Here is a 21,283-nt window from a genome sequence, read left to right as displayed (position 1 = left end):
TTTCCCAGCACTGAAGATGTTACATCTGTTATCCTCTTATTTCATAGAGTCTACGGCCCCACCGTGGCCGGCCCCACGATGAACCACCCCGAAGCTTAACTCACCGCCCAGACCCACTCTCCAATCGCCAGAAAATTTCCGGCAAAATTCTCAAAAGTTTGAACGACCAGTCCAGATCCGCTACGCTTCTCATTGAAAAGTATTGCACATCCCAGTTACATCAACACAATAAATCCACACAATGGCCGGACTTGTAAACAATAAAAAGAGAAAGCCTGATGGCCGCTTGCAACGACCCACCAAAAAGCAAATGAGAAAGCAACTCCGAGATTACAACAGTGATTCTGAATCTGAGGAGGCGCAAGAATTTGATGCTGTCAATCTACTCGATTCCGACGACGACATTCACAATGTTCAGGTTGACAACGTCGGCGCTTCCGATAATGAAGCTTCCAGCTCCGATGAAGAAAGACCTGCCCTGAAGAAGCCTCTCAAGAAGACAAAAACGAATGCCAAGGCGCAAAAGCCCAAGGATGACGAGCCGGAAGCCGAGTCTGAGGAGGAGGAGGAGGATGACGATGACGAGGGATCAGAAGACGATGATGATGATACGGATGGCGCAAACTCCGACAAGCGCAAGAAGTCAAAGAGGAATGACCCCAGTTCATTCGCTACCTCGCTCTCCAAAATTCTTTCCACCAAACTATCAACATCCAAGCGATCAGATCCCGTGCTTGCCCGAAGCGCTGCAGCCCACGAAGCTTCCAAGGCAGCCGTCGACAATGCCCTAGAATCCAAGGCGCGAAAACAGCTCCGCGAGCAGAAGAAGCGAGCATTCGAGAGGGGTCGAGTAAAGGATGTCCTTATCGCATCCACAAATGACACTACTGGAGAGCTGGAGGTATCTACATCTGAAATCATGGAGACTGAGAGGAGACTACGTAAGGTCGCGCAGCGTGGTGTTGTCAAGCTTTTCAACGCTGTTCGCGCTGCGCAGGTGAAGGCTGTTGAGGCGGAGAAGGGCACAAGAAAGGAGGGTGTTATTGGTATGAAGAAGCGAGAGGAGAAGGTCAACGAGATGAGTAAAAAGGGATTCTTGGAGTTGATTGCCTCTGGGGGCGGCGGATTGAAAAAGGGTGGGCTCGAGGAGGCGTAATAACATTTCTGTGTTCTTTCTTTGTTTCTTGTCAAGAGGAGTAGTAGAATCATCAGGCCGTGCTCTCCCGGCCTTGCAACTAAAGTCGCAACAAAGATACCCTGTATGATGCACCTGGTCCCCGTCATCGCCTGGTTCTATTTCCTCCTAAAAGTACAGTACGTAGTCTTACAAGTACAGGTCATCTCGTCTCCTATATCAAAACATAACATATGTCTCATGCCGTAATTTTCTTAGTTAAAATCGCTCGCTTGCAGGTTCCTCGTCATGGAGGGCAGCTTCACCACCAAGCCATCCATCTCCTTGGTCATCTTCACTTGGCAACCCAGTCGACTTGTCTCGGTAAGTCCGAATGCCAGATCCAACATATCATTCTCGTCATCCTCAGGCTCGGGCATCTTGTCGAAGTATTCGTCTTCGGCAACGATAACATGGCATGTCGAGCAGGCGCAAGATCCTCCGCATGCGCCCTCCATCTCTAGGTCGTTGGCTTGGGCGATGTCCAGAAGGTTATCTCCCTCTGAAACAGCGAACTTGTTTTCTGTGCCATCCTTCTCAATAAAAGTAACATAGAGTCTAGATTATGTCAATTAAGTGTCATTGGAGTTCGGAATTTCCATTGGCACATACTCCTCACCCGGCTTTGGAGGGTCGATATGTCCGTGTCGTCTTTGCGTTGACGTCGTGAAAGCTCTTTGGGAAACGGGCGAAAGTCGGACAGCTCGTGGGATTACAGCGGATTGACTTCGGGAAGCCTGCGACAGAACATTTTGGCTAAAGCGCATGGGCTGTGTTGTTCGGCATGCTGTAGCTGGGAGCTTGGTCAAGCAAGTCGCAAAAGATCGTGACGCCGACATAATTCTGGGGATATCGGGGGATCGACCGAGGATGTAAGTCAAGAATTAATGAGAATAATTAAAAAAGTATGAGGGTTACAGGGTAATTGCAAAAGTGTTGGTTCTCTGGTCGAGACAGAGAAGCTTCGGAAGGCTCTAGATGCGCCAATTTTTTGTCAATGGACGATTATAGCCCCGTCTCGTCCTCTCACGTTCAAGATGATATTAAGCAGCCCGAAAAAAGTGAGTAGTTTCGGATAGCCAAGGGCGAGGGCGGCGCTTTCGGCCGGGAAATTCATTGACCGTAATCCGAAGGCTAACTCCGGGTGCCCGATGGTGGGGTTGGTGGGTCTCACTGGCGTCGAGTGGAGGTATTGATGATCATTTTCTCTGGTGCCCGCCCAAGCCATTAAGCTCACCCTATGCACTGCATTTCTCTGTAATTATTTCTTTTATAGACAGATGTCGGCGTGTTGCTCGAGTCAACCATGTCGACTCACAGAGAAGGCGTCAATCCTTTGAGGCCGTACTATATCCCTCCTTCAATTGGAGAGCCCTCTGAAACAGTCACCAAGTCGAGCCCTAGCCCGAACCCATTCCCAGATGGACGACATGTGACTGCCGCTGGTGAACGATATGCCTCCAAGGCACGCGATATCCTCTCCGACCTCGAATACAATGACTACCTCGGCGATACTTCGCCGTCCATGGTACAGAATGCGAAGAACCTTATCGATGAGCTGCTATGGAAATACAGCTCAGTTCTTATGGCCCAGCCATTCGAGGTAGCAAAGACCTTGTTGCAAGTCCGGAATCAGGATGAAAATGCTATATTTGGACTTCCCGCAGAGCCAGAGACCCCTAAGAAGCCGGTCACTCCACCTAGAAGCTCTATGTATGATGTGAGTGTATTTCTAGCTCTCCGTGAGTTACACCGCTAAATCATAACGACGTAGTTTAGAGACTCGGACTCTGAGGGCGAAGAGCCTAATTACTTCTCATCAAACATCCCCTCAACTCCTCACGAATCTCCATGGGGTTCAAGCTCTCAACGAGATCCATCGCCTGTGAAGAAACCAGCTATCCCAGAACACTTTCTTCAACTCCGACGCCCAGATTCGATTCTCGAGGTGATCGGTCAGCTATGGTCGAAAGAGGGTGCCTGGGGAGTGTGGAAGGGTTCAAATGCCACATTCCTGTACACAGTGTTGCAGTCGTTGCTGGAAAACTGGGGTCGAAGCTTCCTCAGTGCAATTTTTAATGTCCCAGACATGGGTGTTAGAGAAGACATTGATCGCATGATCGACATTGCTTCGCCTTACCCTTGGGCATCTCTTTTTGTTGCTGCTGCTGCAGCTGTGGCCACAGGACTTGCCCTGTCGCCATTGGACTTGGTCCGAACTAGGTATGATTTCTGGACACCTGTCGAACAAACATAAATCTGACCATGACTAGACTTATTGTCACCCCGAGCTCAAACGGCCAGCGCAGGACGCTAGCTACCCTTAGAAGCCTCCCCTCCTACCTCTGCTCCTCGATGCTGGTAGTCCCAACCGTTCTCAACTCCTTGATTCATCCTCTTATTACACTCTCCACACCTCTTGTTCTCCGAACTCAGTTCATGATCGATAGCCAGGTCTCACCCATGGCTTTCTCAATCTCCAAATTCATCGCTTCATCGTCTGCTATTCTTCTCAAGTTGCCCATTGAGACTGTCCTTCGACGTGGACAGGTCTCACTCCTGTCAAGTCAGGAATACGTGCAGGCACTCAGCCCCGGGCAACCATTCACCACTATTATCCCTCCCGGACGCTACGAAGGCACTTTCGGTACCATGTTCCATATTGTCAACGAAGAGGGAACCCACGAGGCTTCCGCTACGGCACATGCTGCAGCAAAGAAGGGCAAGGCAAAGAATAAGGGTGTTGCCGCAACCGTCTACAAGGGCCAGGGCCGTGAGGGGCTGTGGAGAGGCTGGAAGGTCAACTGGTGGGGTCTTGTTGGTCTCTGGACTGCGAGTGTGGTAGGCCATGGTGGAGAGGGCGAGTTTTAAGACGGCTCAGTCATCAGTATTGAGGCTGCATGTACTGAGGTGCATTTTCCTGGCACGGCGTTGCGGTTGGGATGTATCTCTCATCTACGAGCTTGACGAAGAGACGGCATGATATCCACCCCCATCTTTCTGAAAATGAAATGGTGAGAAAACGAAAAAAGGGGCTGTTTTCTTAGTAGTTCAGAATCTTTATCTCCAGACGACATATCACAACTCTGAATATCCAACAATCATATATCAACATTGGTCCAGCTATCAAGTTTGCCCAGGACAACTGAGTGTCACTTTTTCTAACTTTGAAACCAGTGAGCCTACTCATTCTAGTTTGCAAGCCCTCGGTATCCGGGCCGCATATTCGCCCGTCTCAGCTTTTGAGTGGCGTGCGGCTCGTTGCATTTCAACGCACCAGTCCTTCAATGAATATGCACAGTCGGAATACCCATGTTGAAACAATGGCTGCAAGCCTCCATCACGTTTGTCCCGTTTGTATGCAGGCAGGGGTGGCATCCTATTCGTCCGAGTTTATCATTGACGCCTTCAAGTCAGCTCTGCCCCTGATTCAAGCATTCATTTCACAGCGTTTTTAACACACTGTCTATTGACCAACCCTTGACTCTCAGGTGTTCCATATGTGGCTGTTTCTTGGCATCAAGAGTTTCTTGTCAGAGCGCGTTGTACAGACCAGAGGATGGAAGTTGACAGCCGAGCGAGAGACCAATCATGATGCAGCCGGTACATCCTTCGGGTGTTGATTCGTCTGGAAACAGGATAACTACATCGGAGGAAACTGTATGTGCGTTTAATCAAGGTTGAGTTATCGCGTGTGGGGGGAATTGCGCATGACTGAGGGCTACGATGCTGAAGATCAAACAAGACTCTATTAAACAATGCCCTGACTGCTATAAAAGCTCATAATCACCCTCCAAATGAAATGGATTAGAAGAAACAGATCATTCCCTTCATCTGGTTTCAAATACACTCTTTTGTTCGCCACACTCATTGACTTGATCCAACTCCCGTCCTTATCTTCATCATGACTATTCTATCTACCGGCTCTCCCAAAGCCTCATTCTGGCTCACACTTCTCCTTCCTGCCATTATTGTCTCTGCCCATGGTCATGTTGACGAGATCATCGTCAATGGTGTATCCTACCAAGGCTATGGAAGCACCGACTTTCCATACATGCAAGACCCTCCTGTTGTCGCTGGCTGGACCATTGAGCAAGCAGACAACGGCTTCGTTTCGCCTGACAAGTACGATGATCCAGACATCATCTGTCACCGAGATGCAACTCCAGCCAAGGGACATATCGAACTTGCTGCCGGTGAGATTCTCACTCTCCGATGGTCAGGCTGGCCTGACAACCACAATGGCCCTGTCTTGAACTACCTCGCCAACTGCAAAGGCCCTTGTGAGAGTGTCGACAAGACCGAGCTTGAATTCTTCAAGATTGATGGTCTGGGCCTTCTCGAACAGGGCACGCCTGGCAGATATGCAGACAGTGTACTCAAAGACAATGGAGACCGGTGGAATGTCCGTATTCCAGAGAATATCGCTCCTGGAAACTATGTTCTTCGCCATGAGATCATTGCTCTGCACAATGCTCTGGACAAAGGTGGCGCACAAAACTACCCACAATGCTTCAACTTGAAGATCACTGGCGATGGATCTGACTCCCCTTCTGGCTATCTCGGCACTGAGCTTTACGATGCCGAGGATCCTGGTATTCTTGTCAATGTCTACTCTAGTTCGGTTGACTATGAAGTTCCCGGTCCTACCATCTGTGAAGGGGGCGTGTCGTCTGTTGAACAGAAGCCATCCGAGGCCACCACAACTGCAAAGTGTACTACGAGGTACTAGGGAAATTATCCATAAATTGTATCGGACGTCTATTTCATTCATGACACCCATGATGGTTAGCTGGCGTTACTCTGGCTCATGGTCTTTGTTTTTGGTTAAGCCACTTTGTTGTTATGTTACTTAGTTGGTTCAGATTTGCCTCAATGACAATGAGTAAATGTGTTTGCAATCTGTACTCTCTTCAAACTCTCAGCTGCTCTTGTTTGGTACTTAGATTCTCGTGATATTGAACAGGGAATCCAAAATACATCAGTCGCACTCTGTATCGACGTCAATTTACGTTGTCCTACTAGTATCCTAAACATTATCAGCAACCTGGTGTGTTCGGGGTATAGCATACTGTAAGAAAAACAATTATAATGAATCATTTGAATAATAAAGTGACAGATTATCTTTACACCAGAGATCTATAGGGTAAGCTTCTCGACTGGGGGATTAGATGACGAAGAATAACACGTGACTTGGCGTTTTACCGTCACGTCGGACAAAGGACTCCAGATTTCCATCAAACGGCCTTCATTTATGCCAACTTAAAAAGCGTTTGTTGAAGTTTGGGTCTCCTGGTCTCGAGCCTAATTGCAAGTTGCCGAGACGTTTGCGCTATGCGCTGATTACAACAAGCAGCTACAGCGCCCTTCTGACGCGCCCTACTTAGCCTCCTTTTCAAATTCATTGCGCCCAAGTGCATATCTGCTATCATGACCGCACCAGGCGTTGAGGAATCTGCCATGGACGTCGATAAACCGCCTACCCCTGCACCGCGAAAATTCAAAGCCTCCGATCTTCCTCTACCTTCGGCGACAAGAGCGGCGATAGAATCCCTCGCGCATAGCTTCAAGAAGGAGGGCGCCTATGATTCTATTCGAAAACAAGTCTGGGACAAATTTGAAGCTAGCGTACGCTACAACGAAGATGACTAGGCATTCTCTTACTGACATATATTCAGGATTACGAGGCTCAAGTTACAAAATCAATTCTCGAAGTCGCAGAACAAGAAATCGAACGCAATCCACAGCAACTCCTCACGCTCGATCGTCGAAAGGCTGCGGCCCTTATTGATGGTGCTCTAGAAAGATCTGGCGTCTACCAGAAGGCAGAGGATGTCATCAGCCAGTTGATTGACGTTGGTGCTATAGAAGAGCGCATCCGCGAAACACGACGGGCAGATGTTGGCGAAGAAGCAGCAGAGGCGGAAAAGACTCGAGGCGCAAAAACAGACGAGGAGTATGCAGTTGAAACTGAGGCCCGGAGAACAGAACGTGAACGCGTACGGGAAGAACTACGACAGAAAGAAGCAGCAATTGAAGAGGAGAAGCGACGAATTTTGAAGGAGGAACGAAAAAAGGAGGAGCGAGAACGGGAGAAAGCCGAGATCAAACGCCAGGAAGAAAGAGATGAGCGTCGCAGAAAGCGCGAACAAGAACGTGAAGAGCGTGAGAGACTGCGAGATATCGAAAGGGAGAAGCGGCACAAAGAGCGTGATAGAGATCGCGATAGGGACCGAAGCCGGAATACACGAGACCGGGATAGAGGCAACGACCGAGACCGGGACCGGGATCGCCATCGTGATGATGACCGGCACAGGGACGATCGGCACAAGGAGAAGTTGGCTGTTTCTGCAGAGTTGAAAGAGAAGCTCTCCAAAGAGGAACATGAGCGCCTGGAACAAGAGGCTCTGGCTGACTTACTTCGCGAAAGTTCTAAGCCATCTCAAAAGCAAGAGATGGAGGTTGATGCGGCTTTAGCGCCACCTCCACGAAAAACAGGGCCCGTTTCAGCCATCAACCCCATTCGGCGAGAACGCTCATCGATCACCGAGGGCCGCAAGACCAGCGATGCAGGGCTCAAGTTGGAACGCGGCGGCTCCGAAACTCCCTCTCATGCAAAGAAGCCTACGGTGGATGAAGCCAAACCAGGGCGAAGTGCTTCCCGAGCTGTGGATCGTGATGGAGATCGTGATCGTCTACGTGAGCGAGATAACCGTCGTGACCGTCGCTCAAACTCTCCACGTAGAGGCCAGAGTGGTTCGCGTGTTCAAGACAGACGTGATCGAAGTCGCTCTCGAACCAGACACGATAGAGCCCGCTCACGGACTGTCAGAGATGAGCGCACCGCTAGAAGCCGTTCTCGTCCCAAGTATGATCACTATGAGCGAAGCAGATCTCGGAGACGCGAACGCAGTCGCTCTCGACCTAGGGTGACTGACCGGCGTGAGAGAAGCAGGTCCAGAGCCAGAACAGACAGACGGGATCGAAGCCGAGAAAGGAGAGATCGCTCGCGTTCGCGACTGCGCACTGATAGGCTGGATAGAACCCGCTCCCGCGCTCGACGTGACCCAAGTCGTTCCCGCGATGTTCGACTTGGTGGAGCTGATCACTATGACCCCCGAGAAAGAGATCGGGATAGAGATCGTCCTCGAGACCGTGAGAGAAACGAGAGATCTCCTCCACGAAGACGAAGCCGGGAGAGGGCTCGTGATGATCGTGATCAGGAGAAGCCACGTGAGAAGGAACGCGACAAGGTTCCCGAGAAGGAACGTGAAAAAGAAAAGGAAAAACCATCCGACCGACGAAGCCCTTCTCGATCACTAGCTACCGCCTCTGCCACGCGACCCAGTTCTAGCAAGGCACAGGATGAACTTGAAGAATGGAAGCAGGAAGAGGTCAAGAAGCGAGAAAAGGAGGCCAAGGCATACCTGGCGGCTCAGAAGGACGCCAGAAACAAGGGCCTACCCATCCCAGGACTCGATGATAAAAAGAGTAGCGGCGAGATATCCCCCGACTTGCGACGCCGCCGAGTCACCGACGACATTGACAGATATATGCCTGGAGGTCGTGAGGAGCGCAGGGCGAGCCGCACTAGGAGTCGTAGCCGCCAGCGTGACGCGACCAAGGACCGAGACCGTGAACGGGACAGAGGAGATAGAGATAGGGACCGTGATAAGTTGAGAGGCGGGGATAGCTACCGCGAGCGAGATCGGGACAGAGATCGAGACCGTAGAGACAGGGACCGGGACAGGGACCGAGATCGATCTCGTGAACGTGAGCGGGATAGAGATCGTCGTGATCGTGACAGAGACCGTGATAGGGATCGGGAGAGAGAAAGGTCCAGGGATAGGAGAAACAGACGAGATCGGAGTTTGTCTCCCAGGCGAGAGCGACGGGACACCAGTAGGAGTCGTCGCTAATGCTGGAGCGGCCGACCATTTATTTATTCAGGTTAATACTTCAAAAGTAATATTCAATTGGGGATGCCGAGGCTTGCAGCCGATTCTGCGGAGAGCCTGGAGTTTCACTGAGATACCCTTACACCCGATTTAACAAAGATTAATTTCCTTTCACTTCTCACTGAACAAAAGGTGATTCAGTATTTAAACGTTTAATCATTAACACAAGTCTATATAAGTATCCAAGAAAAATCGTCAAGACATTAATGGCCAAACCACGATGTTGTTGCCCGCGCAACTGGGGTGCCAGAGAATCCGTGGTAATGCCACAATGCTCCGGCAATGATCACGGTGATGAAACCCAGGCAACCGACCATAATCGCTTTGCGCAATGCCGAAGACATTTCGCCTTCACGGTTGAGTGTACCTGTACCCCACGCAACTAGCCCATCCCAAGTGTTGAGTAGCTGCTCGTAACCTATCGAATACAAAACGAGACCCATGAGGGCAATTGAGTATCCGAGTGTTTGAAGAAGACTGATGTGGGTGCTCCAAATAATGACGGACGCTGCCACGAGGAGAATGCTCTTAAGGATACCACTGAGAGTCATGACAAGTCCTGAAGTCTTACCAATCTGAACAGTAGTTAGTATATGAAGGACGCCGAACTTGTGGTCGAGACTTACAAGGAAGACACTGATGACATTTAGGATGAATGCAAGACATGCGTTAGCGAAGAGCATGCCATAGCCTGCAGTGGCTGCATCTTCCCACTTAAATCGAGGACCTTCACTGAAGCAGACGACAACCAGGTTCATGAGGGTACAGACAGGTGCGTAGTAGTAGAGACCGACAAGGGGATCCATGCGGAGACCTTCGGCACTGAGCATGACTTGAATCATGACAACGCGCACAGCTTCGGCAACGGTACCACACATCTGAAAGATGAAACCCCACATGGAGAACTCGATTTCCCCGAAGCTGGCAATGGCAACACCGACCACGATAATCATGACATTGGCGAAGGTCTTGCCGTCAGGTTGAGCAACCCCCCATGCCCATGAAGCGATGAGTGTGCAGACAGGGCCGGTGGCTTTAAGCATCTGGATAAAAGAGACCGACAGATAGAGGTAGACGATATTGGAAAATACGAGCGATGCCGAGTAGAGGACGCCGATAGGGAGGATCGTCCGCACATAAAGCCGTCGAGATAAAGGAAGCGCATGGCGAGAATCGAGAAGAGAAGTTGTCCGAGCGAGAAGTTGTGTGGCTATCGTTGCAAAAAGGAGATGCCATGTGGTGAGAATGATGGCTAGTAGTTTGTTAGTTTCATGTACCGACTGCTGCTTCTTGATAATTGGAATACTCACGATATCCTGCGAGGACTTGTTAGCATTCTCATTTGCATGGGACAAAGGCGATAAGTAGTAGAGGACTTACGAAATCCAGCAGTGTCAATGAGCCACTTGTTGAAGAGAATAGTTGTGTTGGAAAAGAAGATCCATGTCCTGTAGATGATGTTAGATATCCATTGATTCAGGTCCGAAAACCACCAATTCGAGCTCACGTACACAATATAGACAGAAGCGTGCATCCTTGAACCAGTTCCTCGTGTAGGAGCCTTCTCTATGAAACCACTGTCGGCCCCTTCGAATCGAGGTGAGGCCCCGTTGGCCTCCAAATCCCTTGATCCCGTCATCGTTTTGTTTGTCTCAGATTGGGAATATCGTCACTTCGAGTTTTTGACGAGGAGTAAGAGAAATTAAGAGGTGGCTTGCTGCTTGCTCAGTGCTTCGCATCTATTTAGAGACACAACAAGGGCGCGTTGCTAGTTCTAAGCCACCTGGGTCTAGACTCAACTCTCGTGTGCGAAGTGACGTATTCTGAGGGAGAGTTAACAGGCCGAATGGGAAAGAGGAATATCGAGGTAGTCCGAGAAGAGGGCGCAAAAGAATCTAAAAAGAATGAAGAAGGAGAGGTTGGATGTAAGGAAAATTCGATGATGAGGAAGAGTTGAATGTCTCACAAGCCCAAGTCCGTTGGAACGGAATGGGAAAGTGGGTGGTCGAGCTGCCCTTCCACTGGATTGGATGCGGAAGCAGTAGCTTGTAAGTGAGTTGCGCCTGCGTCAATAATGTCTTATGAAAACGGGAAGCTTGATGTGAGTGGTTCCTGCGTTTAGACTTATTTCTGTTGGCTTGTTTGCTGGACTTGACCAGTGCACTTGTTTATCGTGGATCTGAGACACAAAGAAAGGCAAACAAACACAACACTCGATCAATCCTCCGACTCACATGGGGGAGAGTTCTTATTAACAAACACAAACTCCACAAACTCGGATCCACGCACGTCTCACTTCTCGTCATGGTCGAGCTCAGCCTCGGAAAGGACCTTGTCCTGTCCTAAACCAACCAACATCGGCTCGACTTTGCCGATCACAGACATCAGAGCCAACATCCCACGAGTCAAAGCCCTGTCATCAACGGATCAAAGAGGCCGAGTTTTACAAAAACAAAATCACAAACGACCGCGTGCATCTTGTCATTCGTACCTGCCAAGTCCCAAAATGACAATCTGCATTACCGTTACGGAGCAAATCTAACGAGTTTGATTGGGAGAATAGTATGGCTAGATGTTTGGAGTAATGTATTGCTTGGCCCGAGTCTTTGAGCTTGAACCCCCAGATGAACGCTGTTGTGCCTGTTTCTATGGATACTTCGCATGGAAATGCGCATCTATCGTCAGATCAGAAGCGAAGCTTTTCCAAGAGAAGAGGCGCAGGCTGGCAGGGCAGTCGTTGTCCCACAAGGCAACAACTGAAGGCCATGGCGATCAGCAACTGGGGATCGAGCCAGGCCAGGGATGTCAGGAACCCTGACCCGGGAGTTTCTACTTACGGATTGACCAATTAGTCTTGTTTGGCGACGTAACTAAGCATAGTTTTTAGGAAGCTTGGCATTGCACAGTGGATTTCTTAATACGAGAAGACCTATGATATGTGGTCAGAGTGGTCTAGAATCTGTCTGTATCAATCACCTAGCCCCATGTCTGTTGCTACCAGGCCAAGATGAGGTCAAGAAGTAATTCACATGGCAGCTGTCAAATCCTTTCCCTTTTGCATTTGATCGGTCTTGACCGAGGAACTGTAGTTGAAAGGGGTCCAGTTTAGTTCAGGCACTAGCAGTTGTATACGAGCCCTGATATTAAATTCCTATCTGTTGTACTGCATGGTAGAGATTGGGATTGCCGTTCATTAGAGTTTTAGTCTGAGGAATTATGCCAAGTTCATCTACATATCGTAGATTCAACACCTCCCTTTGGCGACTTCCCCTTGATCAATAAATATATCTACGACGATCTCATCATGACAATGCAACCCCCTTGACGGTAATTCAGAAACCTACTATCACTTAGACGCCTATGCGTTTCCCCTGGCTAGTTGCCGACATAACCGCAGGCTAAAGTTTATTCCGTTTGCTCAGGAGGTCGATCAACAACAACCAACACTTCAATTTATTCTCTCTGCTTTGATTAGTGATTTGTCCTAACTAGTCACCTCGGCACTCAAGTCCCGCTGTAGTGGGGATGGGCGCTTCTCGACTCTGTGTTCTCGGCCGTTCATTGCCGGGAGCGTGAAATATTAATAGCTCTGGGATAGCTTCCCTAACACTGAAACATCCATTGGATGCTACCGCTCAACGCAAGCGATAAATGACAATTTCGGTTAACAATCCCAGTACAGAGTGATTCCATGGCCGGGTATAATCTTCGGGTTCTATCGCTTAGCAATGCGTTCGTCTAAACGTTCTGTGATGGTATTAATCGTGACTAGGTACTGTATTCTCAAAGCAGTTCTTCCTATTAAGCCAGTTATTCGCTCGTCTCCAAGTCCAATTCTTAAGTAAAATCATATTTTAAAACGTATGACTGTTTTCAACGCCGTCGCTATGCTTTTGAACACAATCCCTGTGATGTTCCTAATATCTTTATGCGGTCGCTCCCGTTGTTATGCTGTTCATGGCAGCCTAAGCCAGCACTACCCCATCCTCCTTTTCTGGTGATGCTTCATGGCTCGACGCGAACCATTGAAGGTGTGTTAGCAGCCAAATCTGAGCCGCGCGTTATCGTTTCATCAGTTTGACCATTTGCGCTGTATGACGTGGCACCTTCTTCATATTCAGATGGCTCTTGTGGCGGCACATTAGCCTTTTGGCTTTGGAGCCCCTGGTCGATCGGGGCCGCAGTTCCTGTGGCACCAACCAGCCCGTTTGTGGCATCCACATCCGTGGCTTCATGTGCATCTTGCATGCTGCCGTCGTCTTCATCGTTCATGACCATGCTAGGGTCTACGCAATCGTAGAAGAGCATGAACACGCCAGGGGAAAGGCTCAAGACCACATCCTCGCTGACTTGGGAGACATTGTGGTCGCTCAAGCGCCACCAATCCATTTCGGGGTCGTCCCTTTCTTTCTCGTCCGTACTAGGCTCTGATTGAGTGCTGGTCTTGCTGTCAGGCTCGTCATCCTCGGCTGCCTTGGTAGGAGGGCTATGTCGTGGATACTTGCGATAACATATATAGTGGCCATTCTCGTGTCGCCCATAATGGGTTACTACCGCACGAAGTTCGTAAATAGGTCCTGCAAGCTTGCTTGAGCCCTGATCACCGGCTACCATGGATTTTCGAGGGTCAGTAACCCATTCTTCTTCCAGCTTCGACTTTTCGTCCAACGGATTAGAACCGGTACTACCCAAGCACCAAGGCGCGAGATCTAGCGTCATGGGGAAGTCGACTGGCGCTGAGTTCTTCATCATATCGAAGGTAGAAGGGTCAAACACCGACCGTTGCATGTGAATCGCCAAACTCTTTGGTGGCCGTGAGATGACAATCTGCTTGGTCTTTGTGGAACTGACTTTGTTCTGAGCCGAGATCTTACACTTTTCAGTCAACGTCTTGTCGTCAAAGTCATCTTCTTCCAAGGCGAGCTCGACTGCTTCCAGTCGCTGGCTCAGATGCTCTACAACTTTCTCGTTAGGCGACCCGCTTTCCTGCATCTTCCTTGACATTGCCGATAGTTGTTGCTGAGTCCTGACGAGAGTGCATTTGGTGCACTCGACATTCTCAATCGCCTCCACCTTGCTGTACGCATCCAACCGTTCAAACAGGTCGTGCTGGTTCTTGTTCAAGCCCAGACTTAGCGTCAGACATGTGAAAGGGATCATGGATAGTCCATCAGAATGACCACACTGGACGCATGCGACTCTTTGCGCGAGCATACCTTCCAGGGGGTTACGAGGTAAATTAGTTTCGGGTGAATTAATTATACTTTGATAACCACTGTCGTCGCTGTGCTCGCTCGCAGTTGTATCGTCCTTATCCATCTTAACCGCAAGGCCGGGGTGCTGGGGCTGCGCGCTTTTGACAGCTTTGGCAACGCTTTTATCGACATCGTCTAGTATTTTAGAATAGTATTCTTGAGCATCCTGCTGTGTCCAGGTGCTCATTGACTTGAGCACGCCAGGAGTCCATAGTGTTCTTCCGTAATTCGTTCCGTCGTTGAGATCGGCGATTAATGTTCGTAATGTCTGTGCGACATCTTGATCGCCACTATCGTCGGACGCTTCAAGGTAGGCCGAGAGGTATTCGGGGAGAGGTTTGAGAGATGAAAGCCCTTGGAGGATGCTGTTCTGGTAGCATGAGTTGTCCATGTTACCAAGGCCTGGTGGACTGGAACACTCGCCCTTCAATCCCAGAACACTGCCTGTTAGAGAAAGGGCGCGGCTCCTGACCTGGAGGACTGAGGACATGACACCACCAGAGCGGTCCAGCCCCAGGATCCTTCGCATCTTATCACTCTTAACATCATGCCGGTTTCGTTCGGCGCGCAACATTGGCAAGGTTGAAGTCGTGGAGGTATCGGGTATGTCTATCGCATCCAAGAGTCTCTCTGGGACAACAAATACGAGGCCGTCCCAGAGACTTGTCCCCAATAAGCGTATTGACTCTTGAAGGGTGGCTGTGGAAGCATATAAGTTGTACGAAAGGGTAACGACGAGGATGAGGCAGGATATCAGGACACTCGGTTGGGTGATGCGATCCCAGGGATTTTGTTGCGAAAAGAGCCGTCGTTGGGCTGCAACCTGGTCGTCGTAGAAGGCGTCGAAATCAGAATGTTGAGACGTCATTGCTGAAATGGACAAATCGAATCTGAAGTCAAAAAAGTCGCAAGCTCGAAGAGTCTTAGTCTCGCGCGTGCGACTTGGAAAAACGTGGGACCCGTGATCAGCAAGTATGTATGTAGTAGTTAACAAAGTTAAAACAGAAGTTTGGCGCCGATCAAAGGGTTAGCCATGGCCCAAGTTGGACAGGACAGATTGGAGTGAAAATGCGACAGGCAGAGGAAGGTAAGGCAGTGAATGAGTAAAGATAATGATGGTCTGTGGGCAATCACAGTAAAAGTCTATCTGTCTGTAAAGAATTGCCGAGAGAACTGACAAAGCCAGTGGCAATAAATGGTAGTAAAAGGATAGGTAGTTAGTGTACACGCTGTGTTGGAATTATTTGTTGAATTTCAACCAAAACTTGCGTTTAATTGATTGCCTATCAAACAGTGCTGATTGTACCCGTTTCAGGTCTAACACTGTATTGTGTCTGGCCTGTCTGTGCCTGTATCACGAGTCTGGCCAATAATCACCCGAATGATTCAAACCAACTATTCTCTAGATTTCCAATTACAAAGTTATTGGAGTCAAAACCAGTACTTCAACAATTCAAAGTAACCAATGGAAGCGAGTCAAACAAAGCAGGTGCCATATTGAAGTTTAATAATTGCTCTCAGCAACGTCAGAGACTAATATTCTTCTACCAACTGTGGTAGGTAGCTGCCTCATCATCTTGAACAAACAATGACTATTGTTGAAGTAAAATATATATGTACAAGGAAGAAAAAAGCGTTACTCATGGTTCGTTTCATAACAATCATAAAGTTGAAAACTTGTCAGAAAGCTTTCACGTTCGTTGTTTTGCAGGGACAACATATGCCAACTTTGGCTCCTCCACTGCAGCATTCTCAAAACCAGACCACATGCAGAGCGACACCGGAGTTGCAGGAAGCTCCACAGGACTATCCTTTTCTTCCACGATCGAGGCAAGTGGTGGATGGGCCGGCGTGAAACCAGCCGTGGTTGGCGTGACAATGAACTTGTCATCAGGGCCACGAGCGATGTGAAGATGTCGAGTGGCCGGCGAACTCTTGTTGGAAAAGTATCCCCACGACTCTCGAGTAAGTGACATGTTTGGGGTGTCGTCAGTTCTCTTCTTTCGGAACCACTTCATCCAAACAAATATGCCTATTCCTGCAAGGCAGCAGACACCAGCAACAGTGCCAGCAGTCACTACCCCTGTTGGACTGATGCCACCACTCTTCTTATTCTCCTCATCTTCATCTCCACCTTCGTCTTGTGGGACAGATGGTTCCTTTTCTGGGGCCGTGGCACTAGTAGATGGTGGTTGGACGATTCTGCCGGGAGCCTCTGATGTTTCGATTGCAAGAACATCTGAAGTTACAGAGGATGTAGCTGTGGACGTTGTAGTAGGAGATGATGTCGACGAATACTCGGGAACGGGTAAAAGGAAGGCATAGCTTTCATCTTGGTCTTCGTCTAGTACACACTCCTTGTCATCTCTGCAGCTATATCCAAAGGGACAGCATCTCTTCTTCCCACTTTTGCTCCCACATCGTTTTAGTTCTTGATTAAGTGCCAGTGACTTGACCTCAGCTTGCGGATTCGTCAATGGGTTCTGTCTCTCGATTTGGCAGGTGATAGGCATTATGACCTCGCATTCTCCCTTTGAATTCTTTGGGCAACACAGGGTGGTTGTGTTTGCAGCAAGCACCTTGCAGACGGATTTTGAGGAACAGCAGAAGTCTCCAGGAAGGTCGTTGCCGCACCAATGATCTCCTGATACTGGACATGATCCATCTCGCTTTTGATATTGTGATGGGAAGTCCATATATGATGATGGGGCTTCTTGAGGGCTGTCTGGCTCCTCGATGGAGAAGACTCTGATATGAGACTCGACAGCAGCAGGGCTTGCTGGAGCAAGCAGGAAAGAAGCCAACACAAGGAGGATCTTGAGGAGATGTCCCTCGTGAGGCAGTACAGGGAAAGCCATGACAAGTCTACATGGAAGACTGAGAACAAATGCTGGCGGTTTGCAATGGAGAGAAAGAGGAGAGGATAACTGGCAGCAGTGAAAGCGAGGCGCTTCAAATGCAGACGCCGTGCAGCAGTTCTTAATGATAAAGGAACGAAAGGGAGATGAAAGAAGTATACCAATGCAATGCCTGCAAGATGTTTCCCATTGTTAGTTGTTGCCCTACAAGGATCACAGACATTTTCTCTCAAGTAAGTGTTGGTTCTGTTCTGTTGTAAGCAACAACCAAGTCAGCCTCGAGAGCAGGGGGGAAGGGATCGCCTGGCGACGCCAATCACGAAGTCATCCTAACCGCGGGCGCGACAAATAGCGTCACTAAGAGCCCCTGAACCCAAAGCTCTGGTAGCGAGGTGAAAAAATGTAGGATCAAAGACACGCAGAATGCAGGTTAAACAGGTCAGCGCTTATACAAGTGGGGGAGGGATTCGGCGAGAGACGCGCTATTGGAAGGCAATACAGCCACTTGGCCGCGAGTTGGTTCAAGGTCAGGGCCAAGGCTTGATCGAGTTGAAACGAAACAGCCAAGAATGTTTGTTCAGAGATGCCTTGGGTCTTGATATTGGGCTTGTAGATTGGGAGTTGAGGTTAAGGGTGAAGGTCAAAGGGCAAAGGGAACCGGTGTAGGGCTCTTGACATGACAAACATTCAGTTTGGCCCTTGAAATGGTGACGAGTCGATTCCTCAGAGTTTGGTTGACAATGGCCAAATACATTGCTACAATATTTATCAATCACTTGGGTTAGTAGTGTGAGTAATTGAAAGGAAGTACAAAATTAGCATCATGACAAAAAGAGCTGGAGCTGATTAAGGTACCAAGGTCAGTAGCATCCGGTGATCCATGCTTAATGTATCTGCCCCACCATCTATTCTAGCCTTGGACATAGTATCCCAGTGACAAGTGGAGGTGGCAGCTCAATCTCTTTGTTCAGTTTTGATCATGAATAGCAGGCTCATCGTAAAGGCAATTAGTTAATTGATGGATTAAAAATGATGAAGCTGTCAATTGTATCATTTCGACTTTTGTTTATTTTTCAGGCTACCCGGTATACCCCTGACTAACGAATCGGTGCACGTGCCTTGTCACTTCCAAAACCGCCTTTCGTATGACGCCCTTTTTTTTGTCGATTCCATAGATAGCCTCAAGTCAATATCGCGGGGTTGCCGACCATTTACCGAGACGTATAATCCAACCCGTGGTACGATCATCAACTTTGAGAAGTCCATTAGCTGCCTCTTTGCTATTCCGCTGTTGAACTCCTCAATTATTTGTTTTCAAGTATCACCATCACCATAATGCTGCTTAGTCGACTAGCTCGCAGCTCATTGTAAGTGTTCTCCCCAAAAAGTTTTCTTGTCTTATTCAAGTCTCATATTTTTTCAATCAATAGTTCTGGGCTGTCGAATCGACAAGCTACTTTAGCCGCCAGACGCATACAAAGAAATACTGTTGTTGGTTTCAACTCGGCCACACCACTAACAACAACACCCACAAGATGGAGTTCAAGCCAGAGAGAAACTGAACGAGCAAGCCCAGTCCTAGTTGAGGCATACTCAGTCGGGGAAGAAACCAAAATCCGGATAGGACGTACTAAAAAGGACCAAACCACCGAGTATCGTGTTTTGTAAGTCTCATACTGCGTCCGATCGCGCTTATTGGATTGATCTCGGTCGCTGACATTTGGCCTTACGTGGTGGTGTAGTGATAACTTGTGGTTGCGGTAAGTTCAGCAAGCACCCGCGCTTAGTCGTCTGATGTGATGCGCTTATACATTCCTAGGGATAACTGCCAATGCAGTTCATGTGTCAACCAGGACACAAGGCAAAGGAACTTTGACACTTTCGCGGTTGGTGGAAACTTGTCCATTGGCAGATGACTATCTATTTATGGAGTAACTAACTGATAGACAGTTGGGTGATGTCCGACCTCAAGAGTTTTTTAATTATGAAACACATCTCGAAGTCCAGTGTATGCATGATCCTGATAAAGGTGATGGCTCTTTTATCTTACTGATTATTGACAGGGAACGATAACCACAGAAGCATTCATCCCTGGAAATGGCTTAAATGCTGGTTCGCTGGCAGATTCACAAAGGAGCTCCGTATAGATCAGTATGTTTCCAACACTGCTTGGTTCCTGACTTTGATCGCTGACAGGACAGGCCACACGAACTATGGGGTAAAACCATCGCAAAGAACCCTCCAACGGTCGACTACCGCCTAGGAGCCGAGCAGATCATGGCCGATTTGACAAAAAACATTGTAAGACATGTCAAACCCGGTATCACATATGACTTGAACTCGAAATCTTACAAATTCAGTGGGTTCATGGTTTTTGTCTTGTCGAAAACGCTGAGCCGACCGCCGAGGCAACAAAGGCCTTCTTGGAGAAGATCGGACCAATCCGCAACACTCACTACGGAGGATTCTATGATTTTATCCCAGACCTTGCTCTAGCCGACACTGCTTACACGAACATTGCTCTCCCAGCACACACCGACACAACCTACTTCAGCGAGCCTGCTGGCCTGCAAGCCTTTCACTGTCTTGCGCATGAAGCGCCACCTGACCACAACCCAGACGAGCCATTGGGTGGCGAGTCTCTTCTCGTCGATGGTTTCAACGCTGCTAGATTGTTGAAGCAGGAAGCTCGGGAATCGTATGATGTCCTGCGAGAAGCTAAAATCCCTTGGCATGCCAGCGGAAACAAAGGAATATCTATCGCGCCCGATCGTACCTATCCCGTTATTGAAATCGACAGCGAATCTAACAAAATCCACCGCATTCGTTGGAACAACGATGATCGCGGTGTTGTGCATCACTTTGATGCAAGGCGCTGGTATGAGGCAGCTCGCAAGTGGAATGAGATCATAAGTCGAGAAAGCGTTCAATATTGGTTCAAGTTAACGCCTGGCACCATTGTCAGTAAGTGAAATAGAAGATAATACCCTCGACAGTAACATATACTAACGATCGATTGTCCAGTTTTTAACAACTGGCGAGTGATGCATGGACGAAGTGCTTTCAAGGGTAATCGCCGTATCTGCGGTGCATATAGTAAGTTCTTATCAGCTAGATAGGTGAGCTCACGTTGGAGCGACTGTCTTCTAACTGCGTACAGTACCCCGTGATGACTTTGCCTCTCGTTATCGGGAGACAAACTTCGAACATGATCAAGTTATTGGGCAGAACCTTAACCGGTGTGCAGGTCATGGCTCAAGTGTGCTTCGACGAGACAATCGTTACCCCCGTCGCGACACGGCTCAAACGACAAGCATGGGCAAGAAGGGTTCTCGACTTCCTGATTCCGAATCCAAACCTGAACCTGGTTCCGATTCTTAAAGGCTGTTTTGGCGACTTGAGAGCTATCATATTGTAGTAACAGAGGGCAGCCCTAACTCTCAAATACAAACAAGAAATGTTGATTAAATGTCTCCATACTTAAAGAACAATCCTGGGAGGTATTGAAATAACATCGCCTACACTAGGTACGCAGTATTTTATATCTTTAACCGCCAATCCCCAGCCTAAATTAGTAGATAGAGGATTGAGCACTGATATGAACCATTGATAAATGGTGGGGCATTAATATCTTTACCCCGCGATTGATTTATGAGGTGTCCAACTTCGGGGGATTTCAGCGCTGATAAACTTGGCTCTGAGACATGGAGAATTAGCCGGGTCTGATCACTGTATGACTGTACTGCTGTGCCAAGCACCCTGAACCTTGCTAGAGGCATTTCTCCAGAAAGTCAAGAGCACAATGTAAACTAGACTACCACGTAAAGTATCGCAGATTCCATGTCTTACCACAGCTAATCTTGCTATGAGGCATCTTGATAGGTGCGCCAGACAGTGGAGACGAGCTTGTGCCTTGTGAATATCAAGATATGTCGTCAATTTGGGTTCCACTGGAAGGGCCAGGGCCAGGGCCAACAGAGATGTTGCTGTTTTGCTATGTTTGGTTCGTTGATACAGTAAATGTCGCAAAATGAGGAT

The 21,283-nt window shown here is 48.7% G+C and overlaps 9 protein-coding genes across 9 annotated transcripts; 5 read left to right on the top strand and 4 right to left on the bottom strand.

Moving 5' to 3' along the window:
• The first annotated feature begins 31 nt into the window (after window positions 1-31).
• On the top strand, window positions 32-1,290 carry EDB82DRAFT_328994 (Rrp15p-domain-containing protein). The gene has a single exon (XM_025738602.2). The coding sequence runs from the start codon at window positions 242-244 to the stop codon at window positions 1,154-1,156; it is 915 nt and encodes a 304-aa protein (XP_025593346.2). The 5' UTR covers window positions 32-241; the 3' UTR covers window positions 1,157-1,290.
• A 99-nt stretch (window positions 1,291-1,389) lies between these two features.
• EDB82DRAFT_530061 (2Fe-2S ferredoxin-type domain-containing protein) lies at window positions 1,390-2,013 on the bottom strand (the record flags this gene model as incomplete). Its single annotated transcript, XM_025738601.2, has 2 exons — window positions 1,390-1,732; window positions 1,787-2,013. The coding sequence occupies 2 exons, from the start codon at window positions 2,011-2,013 to the stop codon at window positions 1,390-1,392; spliced, it is 570 nt and encodes a 189-aa protein (XP_025593345.2).
• A 467-nt stretch (window positions 2,014-2,480) lies between these two features.
• On the top strand, window positions 2,481-4,045 carry EDB82DRAFT_530060 (mitochondrial carrier domain-containing protein; the record flags this gene model as incomplete). The annotated part of the gene is made up of 3 exons (XM_065609216.1): window positions 2,481-2,894; window positions 2,949-3,397; window positions 3,448-4,045. 3 exons carry the CDS (start codon window positions 2,481-2,483, stop codon window positions 4,043-4,045), a joined length of 1,461 nt encoding a protein of 486 aa, XP_065463438.1.
• Window positions 4,046-4,815: 770 nt separating this feature from the next.
• Window positions 4,816-6,300, top strand: EDB82DRAFT_328974 (glycosyl hydrolase family 61-domain-containing protein). Its single transcript, XM_025738599.2, has one exon. It carries the CDS (start codon window positions 5,079-5,081, stop codon window positions 5,904-5,906), a length of 828 nt encoding a protein of 275 aa, XP_025593343.1. The 5' UTR covers window positions 4,816-5,078; the 3' UTR covers window positions 5,907-6,300.
• Window positions 6,301-6,419: 119 nt separating this feature from the next.
• On the top strand, window positions 6,420-9,267 carry EDB82DRAFT_579954 (complex proteins associated with Set1p component shg1-domain-containing protein). The gene is made up of 2 exons (XM_025738596.2): window positions 6,420-6,802; window positions 6,853-9,267. The coding sequence occupies exons 1-2, from the start codon at window positions 6,605-6,607 to the stop codon at window positions 9,091-9,093; spliced, it is 2,439 nt and encodes an 812-aa protein (XP_025593342.1). The 5' UTR covers window positions 6,420-6,604; the 3' UTR covers window positions 9,094-9,267.
• Window positions 9,254-11,237, bottom strand: EDB82DRAFT_328904 (triose-phosphate transporter family-domain-containing protein). Its single transcript, XM_065607487.1, has 5 exons — window positions 10,644-11,237; window positions 10,513-10,580; window positions 10,443-10,448; window positions 9,759-10,384; window positions 9,254-9,707 (listed from the first exon to the last, which is right to left on the bottom strand). The coding sequence occupies exons 1-5, from the start codon at window positions 10,769-10,771 to the stop codon at window positions 9,336-9,338; spliced, it is 1,200 nt and encodes a 399-aa protein (XP_065463437.1). The 5' UTR covers window positions 10,772-11,237; the 3' UTR covers window positions 9,254-9,335.
• A 1,900-nt stretch (window positions 11,238-13,137) lies between these two features.
• On the bottom strand, window positions 13,138-15,255 carry EDB82DRAFT_480680 (uncharacterized protein; the record flags this gene model as incomplete). Its single annotated transcript, XM_025738593.2, has 1 exon — window positions 13,138-15,255. The coding sequence occupies one exon, from the start codon at window positions 15,253-15,255 to the stop codon at window positions 13,138-13,140; it is 2,118 nt and encodes a 705-aa protein (XP_025593339.2).
• Window positions 15,256-15,781: 526 nt separating this feature from the next.
• Window positions 15,782-17,457, bottom strand: EDB82DRAFT_328370 (uncharacterized protein). Its single transcript, XM_025738592.2, has one exon. The coding sequence runs from the start codon at window positions 17,243-17,245 to the stop codon at window positions 16,079-16,081; it is 1,167 nt and encodes a 388-aa protein (XP_025593338.1). The 5' UTR covers window positions 17,246-17,457; the 3' UTR covers window positions 15,782-16,078.
• Window positions 17,458-18,420: 963 nt separating this feature from the next.
• EDB82DRAFT_328372 (uncharacterized protein) lies at window positions 18,421-20,799 on the top strand. The gene is made up of 10 exons (XM_025738591.2): window positions 18,421-18,612; window positions 18,676-18,909; window positions 18,988-19,005; window positions 19,065-19,131; window positions 19,196-19,253; window positions 19,309-19,396; window positions 19,447-19,546; window positions 19,606-20,209; window positions 20,270-20,341; window positions 20,406-20,799. The coding sequence occupies exons 1-10, from the start codon at window positions 18,581-18,583 to the stop codon at window positions 20,624-20,626; spliced, it is 1,494 nt and encodes a 497-aa protein (XP_025593337.2). The 5' UTR covers window positions 18,421-18,580; the 3' UTR covers window positions 20,627-20,799.
• The last annotated feature ends 484 nt before the right edge of the window (window positions 20,800-21,283 follow it).

Source organism: Fusarium venenatum (genome assembly GCF_020744135.1).
Source record: "Fusarium venenatum strain MPI-CAGE-CH-0201 chromosome Unknown EDB82scaffold_4, whole genome shotgun sequence".
In the NCBI taxonomy this organism is placed as follows: domain Eukaryota; kingdom Fungi; phylum Ascomycota; class Sordariomycetes; order Hypocreales; family Nectriaceae; genus Fusarium; species Fusarium venenatum.
The sequence above is the reverse complement of the archived record's forward strand: the minus strand, read 5'-3'. Positions and strand labels throughout refer to the sequence as shown.